A 20,622-nucleotide genomic window follows, 5' to 3' on the forward strand; every position below is an offset into this window, starting at 1 on the left:
GAGTAGCTAGCTAGCAAGCCAAATTGTCACGTTCTGACCATAGTTCTTTTGTATTTTCTTTGTTTTAGTATGGTCAGGGCATGAGTTGGGTGGGTTATCTATGTTTTGTGTTTCTATGTTGGGTTTGTCGTTTTGCCTGATATGGTTCTCAATCAGAGGCAGGTGTTAGTCATTGTCTCTGATTGGGAACCATATTTAGGTAGCCTGTTTTTGTATTGTGGTTTGTGGGTGATTGTTCCTGTTCGTGTGTTCCGTTGTTCTGTGTTCACTATTTCGGGACTGTAGCGTCTTCAGTTATTTTTGTCAGTTTATTGTTTTTGTTCGTTCTTGAAAGTATTCTAAATAAATATGAATACTCACCACGCTGCATCTTGGTCCGACCATTCTTACTCCTCAGACTGCCGTTACACAAATAGCTTTGAAGCCATTATTGTGCATCTTCCATTATTTAACTGTGTAAGTGGTAGATGTTTTACTTTTGTAAACAGGGCAGAGGAAAGCAACATTCACCACCACAGAAATGCTGTTTAGATTGATATTCATACTGAATTAAGCACTCAAGGGACCTCATGGGCACCATGAACCTTTTCACTTAATTTAAGGATACATTTTTACCTTAATATGCTTTGTGCAACTGCTTTAAATGTAAGGCAATGTTAAAAGGAAAAGGGGAAAATGTACATAAGATGTTTTATGCATTATCTACGGAATAGGGTGCCATTTGGGACGGAGTCTGTATCTTCCCTATAGAGCGAATAAAATCGACTCAGTCCATTCTAAAATAAATATAAGAGAACGGAATTTCACATTGTCTATACATTCTACTTGTATGGTTTGACTTAACATGGTCTACACTCCCTCTAGCTCCTCTGTCATCTCCATACCCACTATACTGCTTATTTTTCTTCATAGAGCTTCGTTTTTTCAGATCAGCAGTAATACAGTTGAAAAGGGAATTTGGAAGGTCATTCAGGGCAACAGAGACACCATCCTGGATTGTTGAATACAGGGACCATTTTTTGTGTGGAGGGAGCACTGAGAACTAGCAATGTCCGGCTACTAACGCAGACTAGCATTAGCGCCTTTGCATCCTCATTGGGAACAATGTTTTAACTAGTGCTAGTGTTGGTCAGTGTTAGCGCAACAGCACTCCCATTTGGATCAATGTCAGGATAGCATTAGCGCCTTAGTTTAACATGGTTCCCAATGGGAATGCTATCACTAGGGTTGGTCAAAAGTTTGGACACACCTACTCATTCAAGTTTTTTAATTTTTTAAAACTATTTTCTGCATATTATAATAATAGTGAAGATATCAAAACTATGAAACAACACATATGGAATCATGTAGTAACCACCAAAAAACATCTGGTTTGCCCTTAGTGGGACTATAATTTGTTTTTCAACAGGACAATGACCCAAAACACACCTCCAGGCTGTGTAAGGGCTATTTGACCAAGGAGATGGATTGCTGCATCAGATGACCTGGCCTCCACAATCACCTGACCTCAACCCAATTGAGATGGTTTGGGTTGCGTTGGACCACATACGGAAGGAAAAGCAGCCAACAAGTGCTCAGCATATGTGGGAACTCCTTCAAAACTATTGGAAAAGCATTCCTCATGAAGCTGGTTGAGAGAATGCCAAGAGTACAGGGACCACCATGACAAAGCTGTCATCAAGGCAAAGGGTGAACACTTGTTTGGTTACTACATGATTCCATATGTGTTATTTCATAGTTTTGATGTCTTCACTATTATTCTACAATGTAGAAAATAGTAAAAATAAAGAAAAACCCTTGAATGAGTAGGTGTGTCCAAACTTTTGACTGGTACTGTAAGTCATGACGTATTTGACAAATATCCACAGATCAGATTTGTTGAATGTGCTCCATTCCGGCATCCTTCTTCAATCCCCCAGAGTCTGCTTTCCATTGACATCTTTGCCACATCTACTGTATGATGGTATAAAAGGTAAGCCATCTTTGTAAAGGAGTTGGTCAACCATGGTTTGCCAGTGCTGTGATCAAATGAATTGTTTTACACAATATCTTAAAGATTATCTGCACTGTATGTTTGTTAGCTAGTTAGCTAGACAGTTTTAGAGGAATGATTACCAACATCACATTCAAACAATGCAGTCAATCCCCAGACATACATACACTGGCTGAAATCAGTTTATGATAGGACTTAGACAAATTGCAGGGGACTTTCTGGGAATGACCTTTTCTGGTTTTTCGTTGCTGTAGTAATGGCAGCTGCTTTACATTACAGGCAACAAATAGAACAAGGAGCCAGTTATACAAATATTTGCTACTGGTACATCAAAAGTTATTCTCCAGTAAAACAAAAATAAAAGGTATTTCTTCAAAACTAAGCTAAAGCTGTTTTTATGGCCACATTGGCTAGCTAGCAAAATGAAATCATTTCTATATTCTGGAGGCAGTGGAAACACAATGTGAGCTAGCCAACCAAGGCCAGCCCATCCCGACTTCAAAGTGCGAGGCGAATTCGAACAAAGAGGTACGCTACAACAGGACTTGCTCTTGGTTTGCGCCATTTCTATTGAAAAAAGACAATTTCCCCGACTTTCCCAAAAACAGATGTTCCAACCTGTAAATGAGAGACAGGCCTATTAGACTGGTTTTCAGGGCTGCTAACTTTTGAAGAAAGCTTGGAGTGAGATTTTCTATGTGAATTTCATTCCCTGCCAAAACTGCTGGACTGGGCGTCCTCCCCCAGGACTATTTTACTGTTTCTTGCAATTCTAAGTGTTTTGACATGGCTTAGGCCAACGTTTTTTTTATGATAATAAATAAATTAAATGCAGGTCAGGTGTATTCAGGATGCTTTACATTAAATGAACACTCAAAATTTGACGACTGTTACTTTGAGATTTTTTGGGCATTACATTTAAAGTATGCTAATATTTTAAATATTTTTTAGGTGGTTTGACACTTTATTCAGACAGTAATGAAATGAGATAGGGAGACAGGCAAATGTTAGAAACAGTGGGAAGGTTGGAAGCAGGGATTTAGCCTTGTTGTGTTATCATTACAGCAAGGCTCTGCACAGGATCTTTATATATTAATGGTTGATGGCAGTCGGTAACCAAATCATAGATTGCAGTCTCCTTGTCCATAGACTGCTTTCAAGGTAAGGAAATTTAAAATAGGGCTAATTTTGCATAATCACCCAACCTTGAAGTAAAATCGAATGAATATCAGTATTCAGGTGGTTTATTCCTACTAGTTGAAGATCCTTACCATGATCTTACTCTACATTGAAAGAAATATGATGCGTTTATGAGTTGAGTCCCCCTACCATCTCTGCCTAGCATGTGCACAATGGTAAAATTACAAAATGTATTTTTTGATTCCTGGAGCATTTAATATCCATTGCTTATTTGTACGACCTATTTAGAACTGTCCATTAATTACTGCAAAAATACGTCGCCTCATATAACTCATTTTCAAAAGACACAAAGAGGCATGTCAGATTTCAAATATGTGATTACAACGTCAAAATTGGGAAGAAGTGGAATAATAAAATAAATGTGGTGAATAACAGAAGTGTTTTTTTGATGCCAAGCACAGTAATTACCCTATATTTTAGCCCATTGTTAAGAATGAGAGTTGTTCCTCTGTTCAGGCTAAATAAAGTAAATAGATAACAAAATCTCCTGAAGACAAGATGCCATAAATCTGCCCTCACACCCTAACTCAATTATTTTCTATTTATTGTCCCCCCTCTAGAATAAAACGTACAATTTTGGGTTTACAATGTTTGACTCAATTATTTTCATAGTTACAAATCAGGTCACCCTACCAAACTTCCCTACTAAAACATACTGTAGGTTTTTCATTGTCACAGCACAAATGCCAATCACCAAACGAGGGGACTAATGCAAGTTGGGATTAAATCGACTTTAGTACATGCTGTCAACAGGCTGCATTCTGCAATAGGGACAGGAGTAACATCAACCTAATTTTGTTGCCAACATTGTAGATAAAACAGTGCTGTGGCAAGACACGACAATGATAGAGGCTCTGCATATGACGTAAAATTGTAGGCGCAGACACTCGAACTTCAAAACGATTTAGAGCACAGTTGAAAAGAACGCGCTGACAATACAATGGACTAATTAGACAAATAAAAGCAGTACTTTTCAATGTGTGAGATATGAGGTATGCATTGAGAGTGTGACAAGATGGTCAAATACGTGTGTCTCGCGGCCAATGTGTGAGAGTTGGCAGCACCGGGTTGGATTTATCCCTGACCACAAAACAGTTGCTGACATTTTCTGACCATTCTGGAACTTTTAGGGTTTATGACATAGCTCTCTAGTAATTTAGTAGGATCTCTATGGCTGTTCCAGCTTCCTTAGGGAGCTGTGACACTTCCGTGACACATACAGTTCCTTGCAAAAGGATTCATCCCCCTTTGCGTTTTTCCTATTTTGTTGCATTACAACCTGTAATTGAAATGGATTTTTATTTGCATTTCATGTAATGGACATGCACACAATAATCCAGACTGGTGAAGTGAAATTCAAAAAATTACTTGTTTCAAAAAATTATTTAAAAAAATAAAATGGAAAAGTGGTGCGTGCATATGTATTCACCCCCTTTGCTATGAAGCCCCCAAATAAGATCTGGAGCCACCAATTACCTTGAGAAGTCACATAATTAGTTAGATTGCACACAGGTGGACTTTATTTAAGTGTCACATGATCTGTCACATGATCTCAGTGTGTATATATACACCTGTTCTGAAAGACCCCAGAGTCTGCAACACCACTAAGCAAGGGGCACCACCAAGCAAGTGGCACCATGAAGACCAATGAGCTCTCCAAACAGGTCAGGGGTAAAGTTGTGGAGAAGTACAGATCAGGGTTGGGTTCTAAAAAAATATCCAAAACTTTGAACATCCCACTGAGCACCATTAAATCCATTATTAAAACATGGAAAGAATATGGCACCACAACAAACCTGCCAAGAGAGGGCCGCCCACCAAAACTCACGGACCAGGCAAGGAAGGCATTAATCAGAGAGGCAACAAAGAGACCAAAGATAACCTTGAAGGAGCTGCAAAGCTCCACAGTGGAGATTGGAGTATCTGGCCATAGGACCACTTTAAGCCGTACACTCCACAGAGCTGGGCTTTACAGAAGAGTGGCCAGAAAAAAAGGCATTGCTTAAAGAAAAAAATAAGAAAAAGGCATGTGGGAGACTCCCCAAATATATGGAAGAAGGTACTCTGGTCAGGTGAGACTAAAATTGAGCTTTTTGGCCATCAAGGAAAACGCTATGTCTGGCGCAAACCCAACACCTCTCATCACCCCAAGAATACCATCCCCACAGTGAAGCATGGTGGTGGCAGGATCATGCTGTGGGGATGTTTTTCATCAGAAGGGACTGGGAAACTGGTCAGAATTGAAGGATTGATGGATGACGCTAAATACAGGGAATCCTTGAGGGAAACCTGTTTCAGTCTTCCAGAGATTTGAGACTGGGACGGAGGTTCACCTTCCAGCAGGACAATGACCCTAAGATACTGCTAAAGCAACACTCGAGTGGTTTAAGGGGAAACATTTAAATGTCTTGGAATGGCCTAGTCAAAGCCCAGACCTCAATCCAATTGAGAATCTGTGGTATGACTTAAAGATTGCTGTATACCAGTGGAACCCATCCAACTTGAAGGAGCTGGAGCAGTTTGCAAATCAGGCTTGAAGAATGGGCAGAAATCCCAGTGGCTAGATGTGCCAAGCTTTTAGAGACATACCCCAAGAGACTTGCAGCTGTAATTGCTTTTGTCTTATTTGTTGTTTGTTTCACAATAAAAAATATTTTGCATCTTCAAAGTGGTAGGCATGTTGTGTAAATCAAATTATACAAACTCCTCAAAAATCTATTTTAATTCTAGGTTGTAAGGCAACAAAATAGGAAAAATGCCAAGGGGGGTGAATACTTTCGCAAGCCACTGTACATGCCTCCTCGTAAAGTCTGTGATCAACATTGGATGGGTAAGGTGGGCAGAATAAATATATCAATATTCGAACGGGGTGGGGAGGATTGATGGGACGGTGGGGTGCCTGGGGACATGAGGTAGAGGAGAATGACGGAGAGAGTGAGATCTGAAAAGCTTGGTATTGTGAATGCTGGGTATCACATATCATGTCTGTGGTGGTGAAGAGGAGAGGGAATGGGATGAAGAAAGGTTTGGTAGAGAAAGAAGGGGACAGGGTGTTGGGTGGTGGTGGTGGTGTAGAGGAGAGAGAAGGGGATGAATATAGGCTTTTAAGAGAAATAAGGGAACAGGGTGGTGGTAAGTTGGAATGCAAGGAGAGATAGGCAGGAAGGACAGTCGGGATGCAAGTCCTCTGTTAGTTCCGTACCTGCTGCTTTAACGGAGGGAGGCATGAAAGACACATGGATCAGAGGGAGAGAGAAATAAAGAGAGAGAATATAGGAGACATTGTGATTCATTTAGAGCCCCTGTTGAAGGAAGAGGCTGGGAAAGGGGGAGAGAAGGATGAGAGAAACATGATAAGAAATCTCTGTGTTAGCTTGTTTGGTGCCACATGGGGTTACTATAGGGGGGTACGTATATTGTGCGTATGTTTGTAAGTGTGTGTGTTTGGAGAGTGTGCGTGCATGCATTGCTGTGTTTGTGTACGTGTGTGTGTGGTCTCTCTCACTGTACCGGTCTTGTTACTGTACATATTGCTAGTAGGTGACAAGTCTACTGGTCCTTTTACCAGCTGTACTGTAACGTTTTTGTCCCCCAGTCAGTTTGATACAAGGTCAGGCAGACGGCTGGGTTTTAATTAAAGCCCATTTAGTCACACATTACGATCAGCTGTAGCAGCTTTTACAGCCAGAGCTGCACAGAGCATCAATATAATCCACTATTGATTCCTTCCTCTCGGTCTGTCATTTTTTCTCTCTTTTTCTTTGTCTCTCTCTCTCTCTCTCTCTCTCTCTCCATCTCTCCCTGTCTGTTTCTCTCTATGTCCCTCTCTGTATTTATTTCCCTATCCTCTCCCCCATCTATTTATCTTCTTTTCCTCTCTCTCTCACTCCCTACCTCTCCTCTTTCTCTGTCTGTCTCTATATGTCTCTCACATCAGTGTCGGATCTAGCCTAGTACTGAGAGCCATATAACTGACAAAGATTACAGAGCCTAGAGATGACAGAGCTTAGATATCACATAGATATAATCTGTCATGCCATAGCTCAGTGGAGCCCAGTGGAGAGCCTGTAGAAGCTGAGGACAGCCAGAGGAGCTAGGAGAGCCAAGGGGACCATTCAACCTCCTCTTATCATCTCACTGTGTCATTTCATTAGATACACACCGTTCCACTGATATATCACACCCGTCCCAGGCTACAGTGACAAGTAGCCTAGCGGTTAAGCGCGTTGGGCCAGTAACGGAAGGGTCGCTGGTTCGAATCCCCGAGCCGGCAAGGTGGAACAATCTGTCTTTCTGCCCTTGAGCAAGTCAGTTAACCCCCCCAACAACACCTGCTCCCAAGGTGCCAATGACATGGATGTCACATAAGGCAGCCCCCACACCTATCTGATTCAAAGAGGTTGGGTTAAATGCAGGATACACATTTCGTTTAAATGCATTCAGTTGTGTCCACTATTAGGGTAAAGGTGGCCGCATACACCGGTTCGGTTGGCACCTAGTAGAACTCGGCTAAGCGAACGTCTGTGCTCGCATACTCCCTAAAGACATTCGCTTGAACAATGAGAAAAAAACTGCAATATTACTGTTGTTTGTCCCTCTTGGGCCACCGTAGCAACAACATAGCCAGAAACAATTCCTCAAAATACTAAATTAATCAAAGATGTGTCAGGAAATCTGACATTCATTTTGACATTGTGGCCGAAGAGGTCTTAGACTTAATCTAACTATGATGTTTAGTGCAGTATTTCACAGTATTTCTCAAGTGAAAAAATGTGCTTGAAAACTAGTTGTCTCTCATTCCATGACAACAAACACTTCATTTTCCCACTCCTACTAGCTGTAATACTGTTGACCAATCACCTACGAAGGGGGCGTAGACTTCGGCTACCGAACTTTGACTTGCCTCAAGAATTTGTTTTGTGTGTGCACAAACTGTTTAGACTGGGAAGTATACGGTAAGCTTAAGAGTATGTGTGAAATGTGTGTATGTGTGTTTGTGTATCTGTGTGTGTGCGTGTATACTGATAAATCAGCCCCATCCCATTCTAATAGCTGAACAGGGACGGTACATCCTTTGTTCCTTCACTAAACGCTTAGAAAGGTTATAAACATCAACTGTCTTTCAGCTAGTTTGAAAGTCTCCCAGACAACTCCAAGGATGTTCTGTACTGTATGTCCCGTTTGTCTCCTTTATGGATCCCATGTGCTTAAATAAGTAAGTGCTTCATCTCTTTGTGACCCGTAGACCCAAGGACCCAAGGATATGTATGTATTCCATCATTCTGATCTGTGAAATCTGTCTGAACATTTTGGCCTCAGGTCAACATCTAAAGTGAGTACTGTAGCTAGAAACCTTACTCACACTGTATCTACAATCAGACAGTCGGGAAGTAACAGACTAACACTGAATACAGTGTCAACATGATGAGCTATTAAGGATGTCTTAGAAGCAATGATAAGTGGTAATATCTCCGTTATAAATCTGCTATAAGCAATGATATGATTAGTCTAGGGTATTCCAAACTTACCCTACAAGGTCTGGAGTACTGCTGGTTTGCTGTTCTACCTGACAAATATAATTGCACCCACCTGGTGTCCCAGGTCTAAATCAGTCCCTAATTTAGATGTAAACAATGAAAAAAAGCAGCGGGACTGGTTTCCAAGGTCCAGATTTGAATCTGAGGTAGTAGAGGCAGTTGTAAGAGTAAGCAGTGTTGCTATGATATTTATATGATATTGTGTGCCGTAACAGTGATGGTAATGTAAGAAGGTAGATTTGTGCTTTCTCTGCAGTTATATACAGTACAGTATAAAGATACGCAGTGACGGGTAACAGTGCTTGGAGAATTATGCTTAAGTTGTACGTAGTGACAAGGCAGTAAATAGGAATATCAGAAGGTAGTGGTGTTTACAGTCTACTTCATAGTGATAGTATTGTCAGAAGGTAGTAGTAGCTCTACTTACTCTACAGTTTCCCAGCTCCTCTGCAGACAGAATGATGGTGCCACATTTCTTCCCAGCTATCCCCCTGTAGAAAACAGGGATAGAAAGAGAGAGGACAACACATGGTTACGTTTAGCCAGGTGCAGGTGTAGAGGTGTCTGTAACAGTAGAGGTGCCAAGTTCCAGTCCTCCAGGGCCAGAGTGTCTGGATCTGTTGGCACATATTGATCAGGAAATGCCAATTAGCTAGAGATGAAACACACCTGGTTGTCCAGGTCAGAATGAGTCCCTGATTTGCATGTACCAGAATCGGCACGTTACTCTCTGTCACTGTCCATGGTGCTGAACCCAACCAGAGCGCAAGGTGGAGAGTTGTTGTCCGTGGTGCTGAATAGAGTTATCCTCTCTACTTCTCTTTTTAAACACCATCTGTCACCCTTCAGCAGTGCCTGCTCCTGTTCATTCCCTCCGTTTAGGAGACATAATAACTGGACAGATTAATGTTATGATCCATATGATTTGTTTTATTCCAATGCCCTCCAACGAGCGTGTTATGAATGTCATAATTTGAATTTTTACAGTTTTACAGATCAGTGAACAAAGCAGCCACCAGCCAAATATGGTAATATATAAGGAGTGAAAGAGAGAGATGGAGAGAGAGCGAGAGGATCACTTAGGAAGATGACAGACAGAGAGGAGAGGTGAGAGTAGGAGAGGAGAGGTGGGGAAACACCTGAGGCTGAGTGAAAAGCACCTTTCTGACTTCTCACTCACTCTATCTCTCTTTGTTTTTCTCTCTCTCTCTTTCTCTCTCTCTGTCTTTCTCCCCTCCCCCCTCTCTCTAGCGACTGTGTGTATAAGAGCCTCGGTACCAGCACTCATTAAAACCCATCATGGATCCATCGTGCCTCTACCAGACACGACAGGCTGCTTCTCCAATATCCCATAATTCCTCTGACCTTTGCAATAACCCAGCCATGAGAGTTACAGCCGCCATTAAAGTGAGTTGTTAGTTTGTGCTGTTCATTATGCACTAGAGGGAAGTGCTGTGTGTGTGTGTGCGCGTGTGTGCATTTGTGTGTGATGTCTCTCTGTTTGACCAGGGGGTTTAATGACACCGGCGTGGATGTCTGCTAATTTGCTCATTCATCAATGGACGTGTGTCAAGAGAGGAGGGGGCTGTATCTTAACAATGTGACAGGACTGAGAATGGGTGAGGTGGCAGGGCAGGGTTTGTGTGTGTGCGTGTGTGTCATTCCCCATTATCCTTATCCATCTCTCGCTTTGCCTCAACTTCTCTCCCAATATCCCCTCCCTCCTAGATGGTGAAGCTGATGTTCCAGTATGAAGCTCATTGGTGCTGGTTGGAGGTCAAAAAGGCAGTGGTCCCTAAGGATCCCTTCAGAGCTACACTGCCAGGTCACTCAACGAGAGGAGAGGGTCAGGGAATGGATTTATTTATTAATTTAGGGCCCAATTCAGACTAAGGAAATGCTCAATTCTCAGTGATTGGTTTTCAGACTTACCTTATGTAGGTACGTAATGGGCTTTGCAGGCGGGATTCCCTTGCATGGGCTGAATAAATTGAATTCAACTCTGAAAACCCTCTCACTTTTTTGGCCAAAATCATTTATTGTGGTGTTTTAATTCAATAGGGTTTTCAGTACATTTATCTAAATCCATCCCTTTAAATTTGGTGTACCTTTTAATTTTATTAAGCAATGTAAATCAGTGGAGGCTGCTGAGTGGAGGACGGCTCATAATAATGGCTGGAACAGAGTGAATGGAATGGCATCAAACACATGGAAACTAATTTGTTTGATGTATTTGATACCGTTCCACTGGTTCCGCTCCAGCCATTACCACGAGCCCGTCCTCACCAGTTAAGGTGCCACCAACCTCCTGTGACGTACGTACACACATATTTGTCTCCTTTTCAGCTCAATGGGTAGATTTTCAAATACTCTGATCGTGTAGATTATGTAGGGTTAGAAAAGTATGTATGAATCATACATAAACAGAGTTGGAGAGCCTTTAAACAGTAAATATATTGAAAAATACAGTAGTTTGATTCATCCTGAAAGTTGCCATATTCAATTGATCAAACCATTAAATATTGGAATGTGAGAAAAGTGGACAATAGGTTGAACAATACTCCTATAAATCTACCCTAATCCTCACTAATCAAGGAACTGTGATGACAACGGTCCAGTCATCGTGAACTGTGAGCCAGGCTCCAGGTTTAAACTTCTATGTATGGTCTGCCTTCGACAATGATTCAAATACTGTAGGAAACGTGTCCCAAATTATTGCACAACTTCTAATGCGTTAGCCTAACACGATCCACTATTGCTAGCGATCCTCAGGAACAACCGTATAGACCTGACAGAGGAAAAAAAGGTAAACTAACGATGTAATGGAATGATGCAAAATGTAGGCTACAAATTGAAGGAAATTAAAGATCACTGCACAAGTGACAGTTATTATTATGCATGTGGGTATTACTGATGGTGGCTACTGATAGTGGCTCATATTTAATATGATGGAAATGGTTAAAATACTGTATATATATATATATATATCAAAAGGGCATATAAATAAAACATTATACAGTGCATAAATCAACTCGGTAGGTTTGGCACTACCATCATTGCGCAAAGGTTTCCATAGGCTACAGCCTCGACTTGGGTCTCCGAATTTCACCCCTGCAAATGATGAAGCCACAGGCCTACAATAAAAATGTGGAATATCGACACAGCTATTTATACTTTATTGTGGAAAAGAGGCCCGAAATACCTGTCAATGCTTTTCAGTTCGCTGAAATTACTATTTTCACATTTGTCTCCAGCAAACATAAGGTAAAATAGATCTAAAACAACTGTCCTTTTTATTTAAAATCCCCTACTTATTTACCTACACATTTTAATTTGAGCCAGTTTGCTACAGCAGGAAGAGAATCCCGCAGCAACAGGAAATGTGAAATATTGTTGTTATTGTAGGGGTTGATAGACTTTTTGTTAGGGCAAATCAAGTCTGATATTTTAAAGTAGAAATTACAAACTTTAGAAGCCTTTTTAAACCTGGAATACATTTTATATTGTATTACAATATGCAAATGCGGCAATATTTCATTTACATTTAAGTCATTTAGCAGACGCTCTTATCCAGAGCGACTTACAAATTGGAAAGTTCATACATATTCATCCTGGTCCCCCCGTGGGAATTGAACCCTGGTCCCCCCGTGGGAAATGAACCCACAACCCTGGCGTTGCAAGCGCCATGCTCTACCAACTGAGCCACACGGGACCACATTTCATTAAATATGCACATATTTGCATATCGCACAAATACAATTTTTGGAACACTGGATGAAGTCAGCCGAAATATTTGTGCTTTATTTTGTTAAGACACTCCAGGACCGGACCTGTCCAGAGCAAATTGTGGAAAAAGACGTACAATGCATTTTTGGTGCATTTTTTCAAAGAAAATGTTATCTTGAATAAAAATGGAGAATATGAACCGGCCTTCATTTGGCCCAAACAGACATTTATTTATGTTTGGTTCCAATTTTTTTGCCCGGTCTGAACCAAAGTAATGGTAAGTAAAGTATATTTCAGTACAATACAGTCCAGCACAGTAGAGTATAGTACAGTATAATAAACTGTATTGTACCCTACTTTACTCTACTGAATTAAACTGTACTGTACTCTACTGAATCAATCTATACTGTCTTGTACCGTACTGAACTGTGCCGTACTGTACTATGCTGTTCAAACTTGAGAAACATAGCCTAGACGTCTATGATTCGTTCAGATTTGGTCTGGTCCGGAACCAACCACATTTGTACTTGTTTGGGGGGTGGAGCTCATTAGAATATTAACCAGAATGCTTTGCAAGTGTTTGTTTTCGATTTACATTTTGGTTATTCAGCAGATACTCTTATCCAGAGCAATTTACAATCATTGCATTCAACTAAGGTAGATCAACAACAACATATCACGGACATAGCAAGAAAAATATATTCTGTAAATATACTTCTGTTACTGATAATGTTATTGTTGTTGAAGTGGTCTGTTCTGTAGGTTGAGCTACTTTGAACATCATCGCTGACCGTTTGAAAGCTTTTGAAAAGTAAGTAAGTGCATGTGACAGATGGGAGCAATAATAAATATACTATGCTGCGATCTTCAGTTGGCTCCTCTTTTTTCTATATTAAATGGATTTAAACACAATTATTGTGATATAATGCTTATATCATTGAGAATGTATGTGCAGTTGAAATCTGGCCATTGATTCTACAAAATACATATTTTCAACATCTTTAAATTACGCCTTTTCAACTTCAATTCAGATCCGAAAATGTACCTGATTTCAATGTCTGGACAATACGCATTTTCAACGTCTGGACAATACGCATTTTCAACGTCTGAACAATACGCATTTTTAACATCCGGACAACACGCATTTTCAACGTCCGGACAATACGCATTTTCAACATCCGGACAACACGCATTTTCAACGTCCGGACAACACGCATTTTCAACGTCCGGACAACACGCATTTTCAACGTCCGGACAACACGCATTTTCAACGTCCGGACAACACGCATTTTCAACGTCCGGACAATACGCATTTTCAACGTCCGGACAATACGCATTTTCAACGTCCGGACAATACGCATTTTCAACGTCCGGACAATACGCATTTTCAACGTCCGGACAATACGCATTTTCAACGTCCGGACAATACGCATTTTCAACGTCCGGACAATACGCATTTTCAACGTCCGGACAATACGCATTTTCAACGTCCGGAAAAGATGCCTTTTCGCCTTTCATTCAGAAGATAGAATGAACCTAACTTACTTTGCCTACTGGGTGGTAAAGTGTTAATGCTCTGAGCAGAAAGATTGAGAGAAGACGGCACACTACGTCATTATGGATTTTTCTTAGAGAGAGAGATCACACAAGTACACCCTCCCCTTCCCGCTATCGGCTATTTCATCACCATTCCACGAGTTCTGAGAAAACCTTCAAAGGCCACTGAAACCCCAAGACACACACTCTCTCTCTCTGTCTCTCTCTGTCTCGGTCTCTCTCACAACTTTATGGTCCTTTCAAAACAGCCTCAGATAACGAGCAGTTGCTCCAGTGCAATCTGTCTCCTTGTAGGATCTGAACACTCCTTTCTATCTCTCTGTGTGCGTGCGTGTGTGTGTGAATGTAGATAATAGGAGACAGTTCGCCTTTGGAGGAAACCAGGGAACTAGAGAATGGGAGAAGATCCAATCAGATCCTATTCACTCCTCACCACATACATACATGAGACACAAAGTTCCACAACACCCCTGTCATTATTGAGAACCTGCCACAGCACCACAACATTAAACCAAACCCACAGACGACCCAAAAGACCCAACGCAATAAGCAGTGCTATTTGAATCTTGCAAGATGAGATACGGAAGGAAGCGGCTCTCCCTACTGAAGCAAAGCGAGGACCACTGAAGAAGTGAACAGTGTTACCACCACACCGCATAAAAAAACTTACAACAGAGAAAGCGACGGTGCGGCCATGTCCTCTCTATCTCCCTGCACGTGTAATACAGCCATTAATACACAGCTTCAAAGCCTAGGGAGAAGACAGGGGTTTGAAGATTAAAGTAGAGCACTGTTAAAATGCAACTGCAAAATGGGGTGTGGGTGCTGGGTGTGCATACACACACACACACACACACACACTTACTATCAGCGTTGACAAGCTTTAATTACCGTACAATACTCTTGAGGGAGACAACAAAGGAAAAAAAGAAGAAACCCGCTATGAATATGAAAACCTTAACATATTCCTCTGACTAGAGAGAGAAAGGTAGAGACATCGTTAGAAAGCAGTGTGTAACGGTTTTCTTCCAGGGGTGAAGGAGAGGACCAAAGTGCAGCGCGGCTAGTGTTAAACATGTTTAATAAAGAACAAGTAAAACACTACAAACAACAATACAAAATAACAAATGTGCAAAAACCGACACAGACCTATCTGGTGCAGACAATCACAGAGACAGGAAACAAACACCCACAAAATCCCAACACAAAACAAGCCTCCTATATATGATTCTCAATCAGGGACAACGATTACCATCTGCCTCTGATTGAGAACCATATTAGGCTGGACATAGAAACAGACCAACTAGACACACAACATAGAATTCCCACCCAGCTCACGTCCTGACCAACTAAACACATACAAAACAACAGAAAACAGGTCAGGAACGTGACACAGTGAAATATCATGGGGGAAAACACGCCTGTGTAAATTTGACTTAATTTATAATTTTCAAAATAAATATATTTTGAAAATTGATTTTAGAAAGTACGATTAAAGTATTTGATTATTACATAATATTTCAACGACGGTAATGAAAAGACTGTGTTATATCTCCATACTCAGGTTAACACCCCACATACTGTACATTCCAGTGCTAGCCTCTCTACATTGGCTCCTGTTAAGGTTAGGGCTGATTTCAAGGTTTTACTGCTAACCTACAAAGCATTACATGGGCTTTCTCCTACCTATCTCTCCGATTTGGTCCTGCCGTACATACCTACACGTACGCTACGGTCACAAGACGCAGGCCTCCTTGTTGTCCCTAGAATTTCTAAGCAAACAGCTGGAGGCAGGGCTTTCTCCTATAGAGCTCCATTTTTATGGAATGGTGGGCTATACGTGGGCTATACTCAGCCTTGTCTGAGGGTGGTAAGTTGGTGGTCTGTTGATATCCCTCTAGTGTTCTGGGTTTATATCCTGCCTGGTTGGCCCTGTCCGGTGGTATCGTTGGAAGGGATCACAGTGTCCCCAGACCCCCCCTGTCTCAGTCTCCAGTATCTATGCTGCAATAGCCTATGTGTCGAGGGGCTAGGGTCAGTCTGTTATATCTGGTGTAATTCTCATGTCTTATCTGGTGTACTGTGTGAATTTAAGTATGCTCCCTCTAATTCTCTCTCCCTCCCCTCCCGGAGGACCTGCACCCCTCCTGGCTGTCCCCAGTCCACCTGGTCGTGCTGCTGCTCTAGTTTCAACTGTTCTGCCAGCGGCTCGGGAACCCTGACCTTTTCACCAGATGTGCTACCTTGTCCCGGACCTGCTGTTTTCGACTCTCTAATGCACCTGCTGTCTCGACCACTGAATGCTCGGCTATGAAAAGCCAACTGACATCTACTCCTGAGGTACTGACCTGTTGTGTTGCACTCTCTACAACCACTGTGATTATTATTTGACCCTGCTGGTCATCTATGGACGTTTGAACATCTTGAAGAACAATCTGGCCTTAAATGGCCATGTACTCTTATAATCCCCACTCGGCAGGGACAGAAAAGGACTGGCCACCCCTCAGAGCCTGGATCCTCCTTCCACAAGCTTCCCACAATAAGTTGGATACATTTTGGCCCATTCCTCCTGACAGAGCTGGTGTAACTGAGTCAGGTTTGTAGGCCTCCTTGCTCGCACACACTTTTTCAGTTCTTTCCACAAATGTTCTATAGGATTGAGGTCAGGGCTTTGTGATGGCCACTCCAAAACCTTGACTTTGTTGTCCTTAAGCCATTTTGCCACAACTTTGGAAGTATGCTTGGGGTCATTGTCCATTTGGAAGACCCATTTGCGACCAAGCTTTAACTTCCTGACTGATGTCTTGAGATGTTGCTTCAATATATCCACATAATTTTCCTACCTCATGATGCCATCTATTTTGTGAAGTGCACCAGTCCCTCCTGCAGCAAAGCACCCCCACAACATGATGCTGCCACCCCCGTGCTTCACGGTTGGGATGGTGTTCTTCGGCTTGCAAGCCTCCCCCTTTTCCCTCCAAACATAACGATGGTCATTATGGCCAAACAGTTCTATTTTTGTTTCATCAGACCAGAGGACATTTCTCGAAAAAGTACGATCTTTGTCTCCATGTGCAGTTGCAAACCGTGGTCTGGCTATTTTAATGGCGGTTTTGGAGCAGTGGCTTCTTCCTTGCTGAGCGGCCTTTCAAGTTATGTCTATATAGGACTCGTTTTACTGTGGATATAGATACTTTTGTACCTGTTTCCTCCAGCATCTTCACAAGGTCCTTTGCTGTTGTTCTGGGATTGATTTGCACTTTTCGCACCACAATACGTTCATCTCGAGAAGACAGAATGCGTCTCCTTCCTGAGCGGTATGACGGCTGCGTGGTCCCATGGTGTTTATACTTGCGTACTATTGTTTGTACAGATGAACGTGGTACTTTCAGGCATTTGGAAATTGCTCCCAAGGATGAACCAGACTTGTGGAGGTCTACAAATTTTTCTGAGGTCTCGGCTGATTTCTTTTGATTTTCCCACAATGTCAAGCAAAGATGCACTGAGTTTGAAGGTAGGCCTTGAAATACATCCACAGGTACACCTCCAATTGATTCAAATGATGTCAATTAGCCTATCAGAAGCTTCTAAAGCCAAGACATCATTTTCTGGAATTTTCCAAGCTGTTTAAAGGCACAGTCAACTTAGTGTATGTACACTTCTGACCCACTGGAATTGGGACACAGTGAATTATAAGTGAAATAATCTGTCTGTAAACAATTGTTGGAAAATTACTTATGTCATGCACAAAGTAGATGTCCTAACTGACTTGCCAAAACTATAGTTTGTTAACAAGAAATTTGTGGAGTGGTTGAAAAATGAGTTTTAATGACTCCAACCGAAGTGTATGTAAACTTCCGACTTCAACTGTACATCTACAGCACAGGATGTTGGTGGCACCTTAATTTGGGAGGATGGGCTTGTCGTAATGGCTGGAGCAGAATGTTTGGAATGGTATCAAATACATCAAACACATGGTTTCCTTGCGTTTGATGCCATTGCATTTGCACCGGTCCAGCCATTATTATGAGCTGTCCTCCCCGCAGCAGCCTCCACGGATATACAGTGCCTTCAGAAAGTATTCATAACCCTTAAGGTATTCCGCATTTTGTTATGTTACCACATAATGACAAAGTGAAAACTTGTTTTTAGGCATTTTTGCACATTTATTGAAAATTAAATTAGTTTATATACAATACTGGTAAAATGTTTGTAACACACCTACTCACTCAAGGGTTTTTCTTTATTTTTTAAAACAAATTTCTACATTGTAGAATAATAGTGAAGACTTCAAAACTATGAAATAACACATATGTAATCATGGTAACCAAAAAAGTGTTAAACAAATCAAAATATGTTTTATATTTGAGATTCTTGAAAGAAGCCACCCTTTGCCTTGATGACAGCTCTCTTGGCGTTCTCTCAACCAGCTTCACCTGGAATGCTTTTCCAACAGTCTTACCACCTTTTTGGTTACTAGATGATTCCATATGTGTTATTTCATAGTTTTGATGTCTTCACTATTATTAATGTATAAAATAGTAAAAATAAAAAACCCTTGAATGAGTAGGTGTGTCCAAACTTTTGACTGGTACTGTATGTATTCACACCCCTTTGCTATGACACTCCAAATTGAGCTCAGGTGTATTCAATTTCCTTTGATCAACCTTGAGATGTCACTTCAACTTGATTGGAGACCAACTGTGGCCAATTCAATTGTTTGGACACCTGTCTATATAAAGTCCCACAGTTCACAGTGCATGTCAGAGGAATACAGTTCTGGTTCAGGAAAAAGATGGCAAACGTGGATGCTGGGTTCAAATCAACCAGCGCGTCGAGTAAAGTTGGTCAAGAAAAATGTTCTGAATGGACAACAATAGTAGCAGAAACTGGGAAAAAAATGAAGTTGTCTAAAGTTGGAGTGGAGGATGGATGTATTAAAGATAATGAATCGCTTCTTGTTGGGATGCGTTTGTTGAGTAAGGATGCATATGTGGGAAACCTGTTTGAGGTGTCAAATGGTGAAGTATGTGCTAGGAAAAGTGGAGTCTGTCAGAGTGACCAGGAGTGGTCTTGCTAGGATTAATTGTGTTTCTGAAGAACAGAGGAAGATAGCAGTGAGCCTCAAAAGAATCAGAACAACAGAAGTTTTGAACTTCGGAGAAGAGCACCTGTTAATGGAATAATCTCAGGGGTTACGCCTTATGTTCAGGTTGAATACCTGAAGAAAATTCCTGGTGTGGATCGTGCCCGGCATCTGACCCGCCAGTCCTGTTGTTTTTTGCTAAAGAGATGAACACGGCCTTATTTCTATTACAGGATACTGGATGACTGTCATTCACATTCCATTCACCCAGTTCAATGTAACAGCTATAGGTTTAGGCTAAATGATACTCAAATTTTCCCTATACCAATCATGAGGTTGCTACAACCTAGCCTATGAATGCAAGTTTACAACGTAGGTGTACACAGGTTGAAAGACAAATTTGAGGTGACAGATAGTGACACATGGACAGACAGTGACATTCAATGCCAACTTGCACACTCTTGCCTGGATCTAGTTGATATAGGGTGTAAGCATTAGTCCAACAGTTGAAAACGAGAGTTTCTATTGGACAAATTCAGGTATGTCTATCACCGTTTTGTTCCGTTTGCTTCTGTTTAAGAAATGTTTTTGAACAGAATCGCGGAATGAATACACCCCTGATCAAGCGTAAACACAGTTAACTTTCATAGCAGCCACGTTGTATTCCTTCTTGCATCTTTGCACTCTCTTTCTCTCACCTCTTCCCATCGCTTGTGGACTTCAATGCACAACACATCAGCTGTATATGACCAGGCGAAAAAACCTTTCCAAGCCACACGTCATAGTTAGTTAGTAAACCCGCTACATTCATGCAGTAACGTTATAGTGTACAGTCAGTAAGCACTTACACCAGCGACCCCCGGTGGCAATAAATTAGTAAATCAACCAAAAGCATACAGTTTTCTGTTGGATAGTGATATGCAGTTGGCTAACATAGCATCCCTCTGTTTGAGCATGGTGTTTCAGTAGGCTAAACTAGCTAGCTGCATTTGCTAGCTAAGTAAGTGAAACGATAGTGCTGTTTTAATAAATTATTCTGTGACATGATTATATCTAGTATAGTTCTATCTAAAAATTATCACTTAAAAAAATTCACTGAGGAAGATTGTCCTCTCCTTCCTCCTCTGAGGAGCCTCCATTGATACACATGTGAAGCTTGGTTATGTAAGATACGCTGCAAGAGCTTTTGTCCCCAAACCATTGCAGTGTAAGAATTGTAAAGGATTTGGCCATGTTTCAAGTGTGTGCAGACGGACAGAGCATATTGAAGAACGGTGTGTAGAAGGACGACGGTGTTGCAATTGTGGTGGGGATCATGATCCTGAGTTCCTGGAATGCCCTGTAAGGGTGAAGGAGATTGAAATGGCAAAAGTTAAAGCGGTTAATCAAATCTCCGATGCGGAGGCGATTAAAATAATTGAGAAAACAAGTGATGCTAGTGAAAATATGGTAGTGGACACACCACAGCCTGTAGTAAATGTTTGCTGCCATTCAAAAGATAGATTTTCTGGCGTTCATTGCCA

At 41.4% G+C, this 20,622-nt stretch overlaps 1 protein-coding gene across 1 annotated transcript in view; it reads right to left on the reverse strand.

Annotated features, from left to right (window-relative positions):
• cpne5b (copine Vb) overlaps window positions 1-20,622 on the reverse strand; it is a 199,917-nt gene that overhangs the window by 64,023 nt on the left and 115,272 nt on the right. The window contains exon 7 of the mRNA XM_039016716.1: window positions 9,158-9,221. Coding sequence (XP_038872644.1) covers window positions 9,158-9,221 — 64 coding nt within the window. The remainder of the gene's footprint in view (window positions 1-9,157; window positions 9,222-20,622) is intronic.

Source organism: Salvelinus namaycush, chromosome 20 (assembly GCF_016432855.1).
Source record: "Salvelinus namaycush isolate Seneca chromosome 20, SaNama_1.0, whole genome shotgun sequence".
Lineage (NCBI taxonomy): Eukaryota > Metazoa > Chordata > Actinopteri > Salmoniformes > Salmonidae > Salvelinus > Salvelinus namaycush.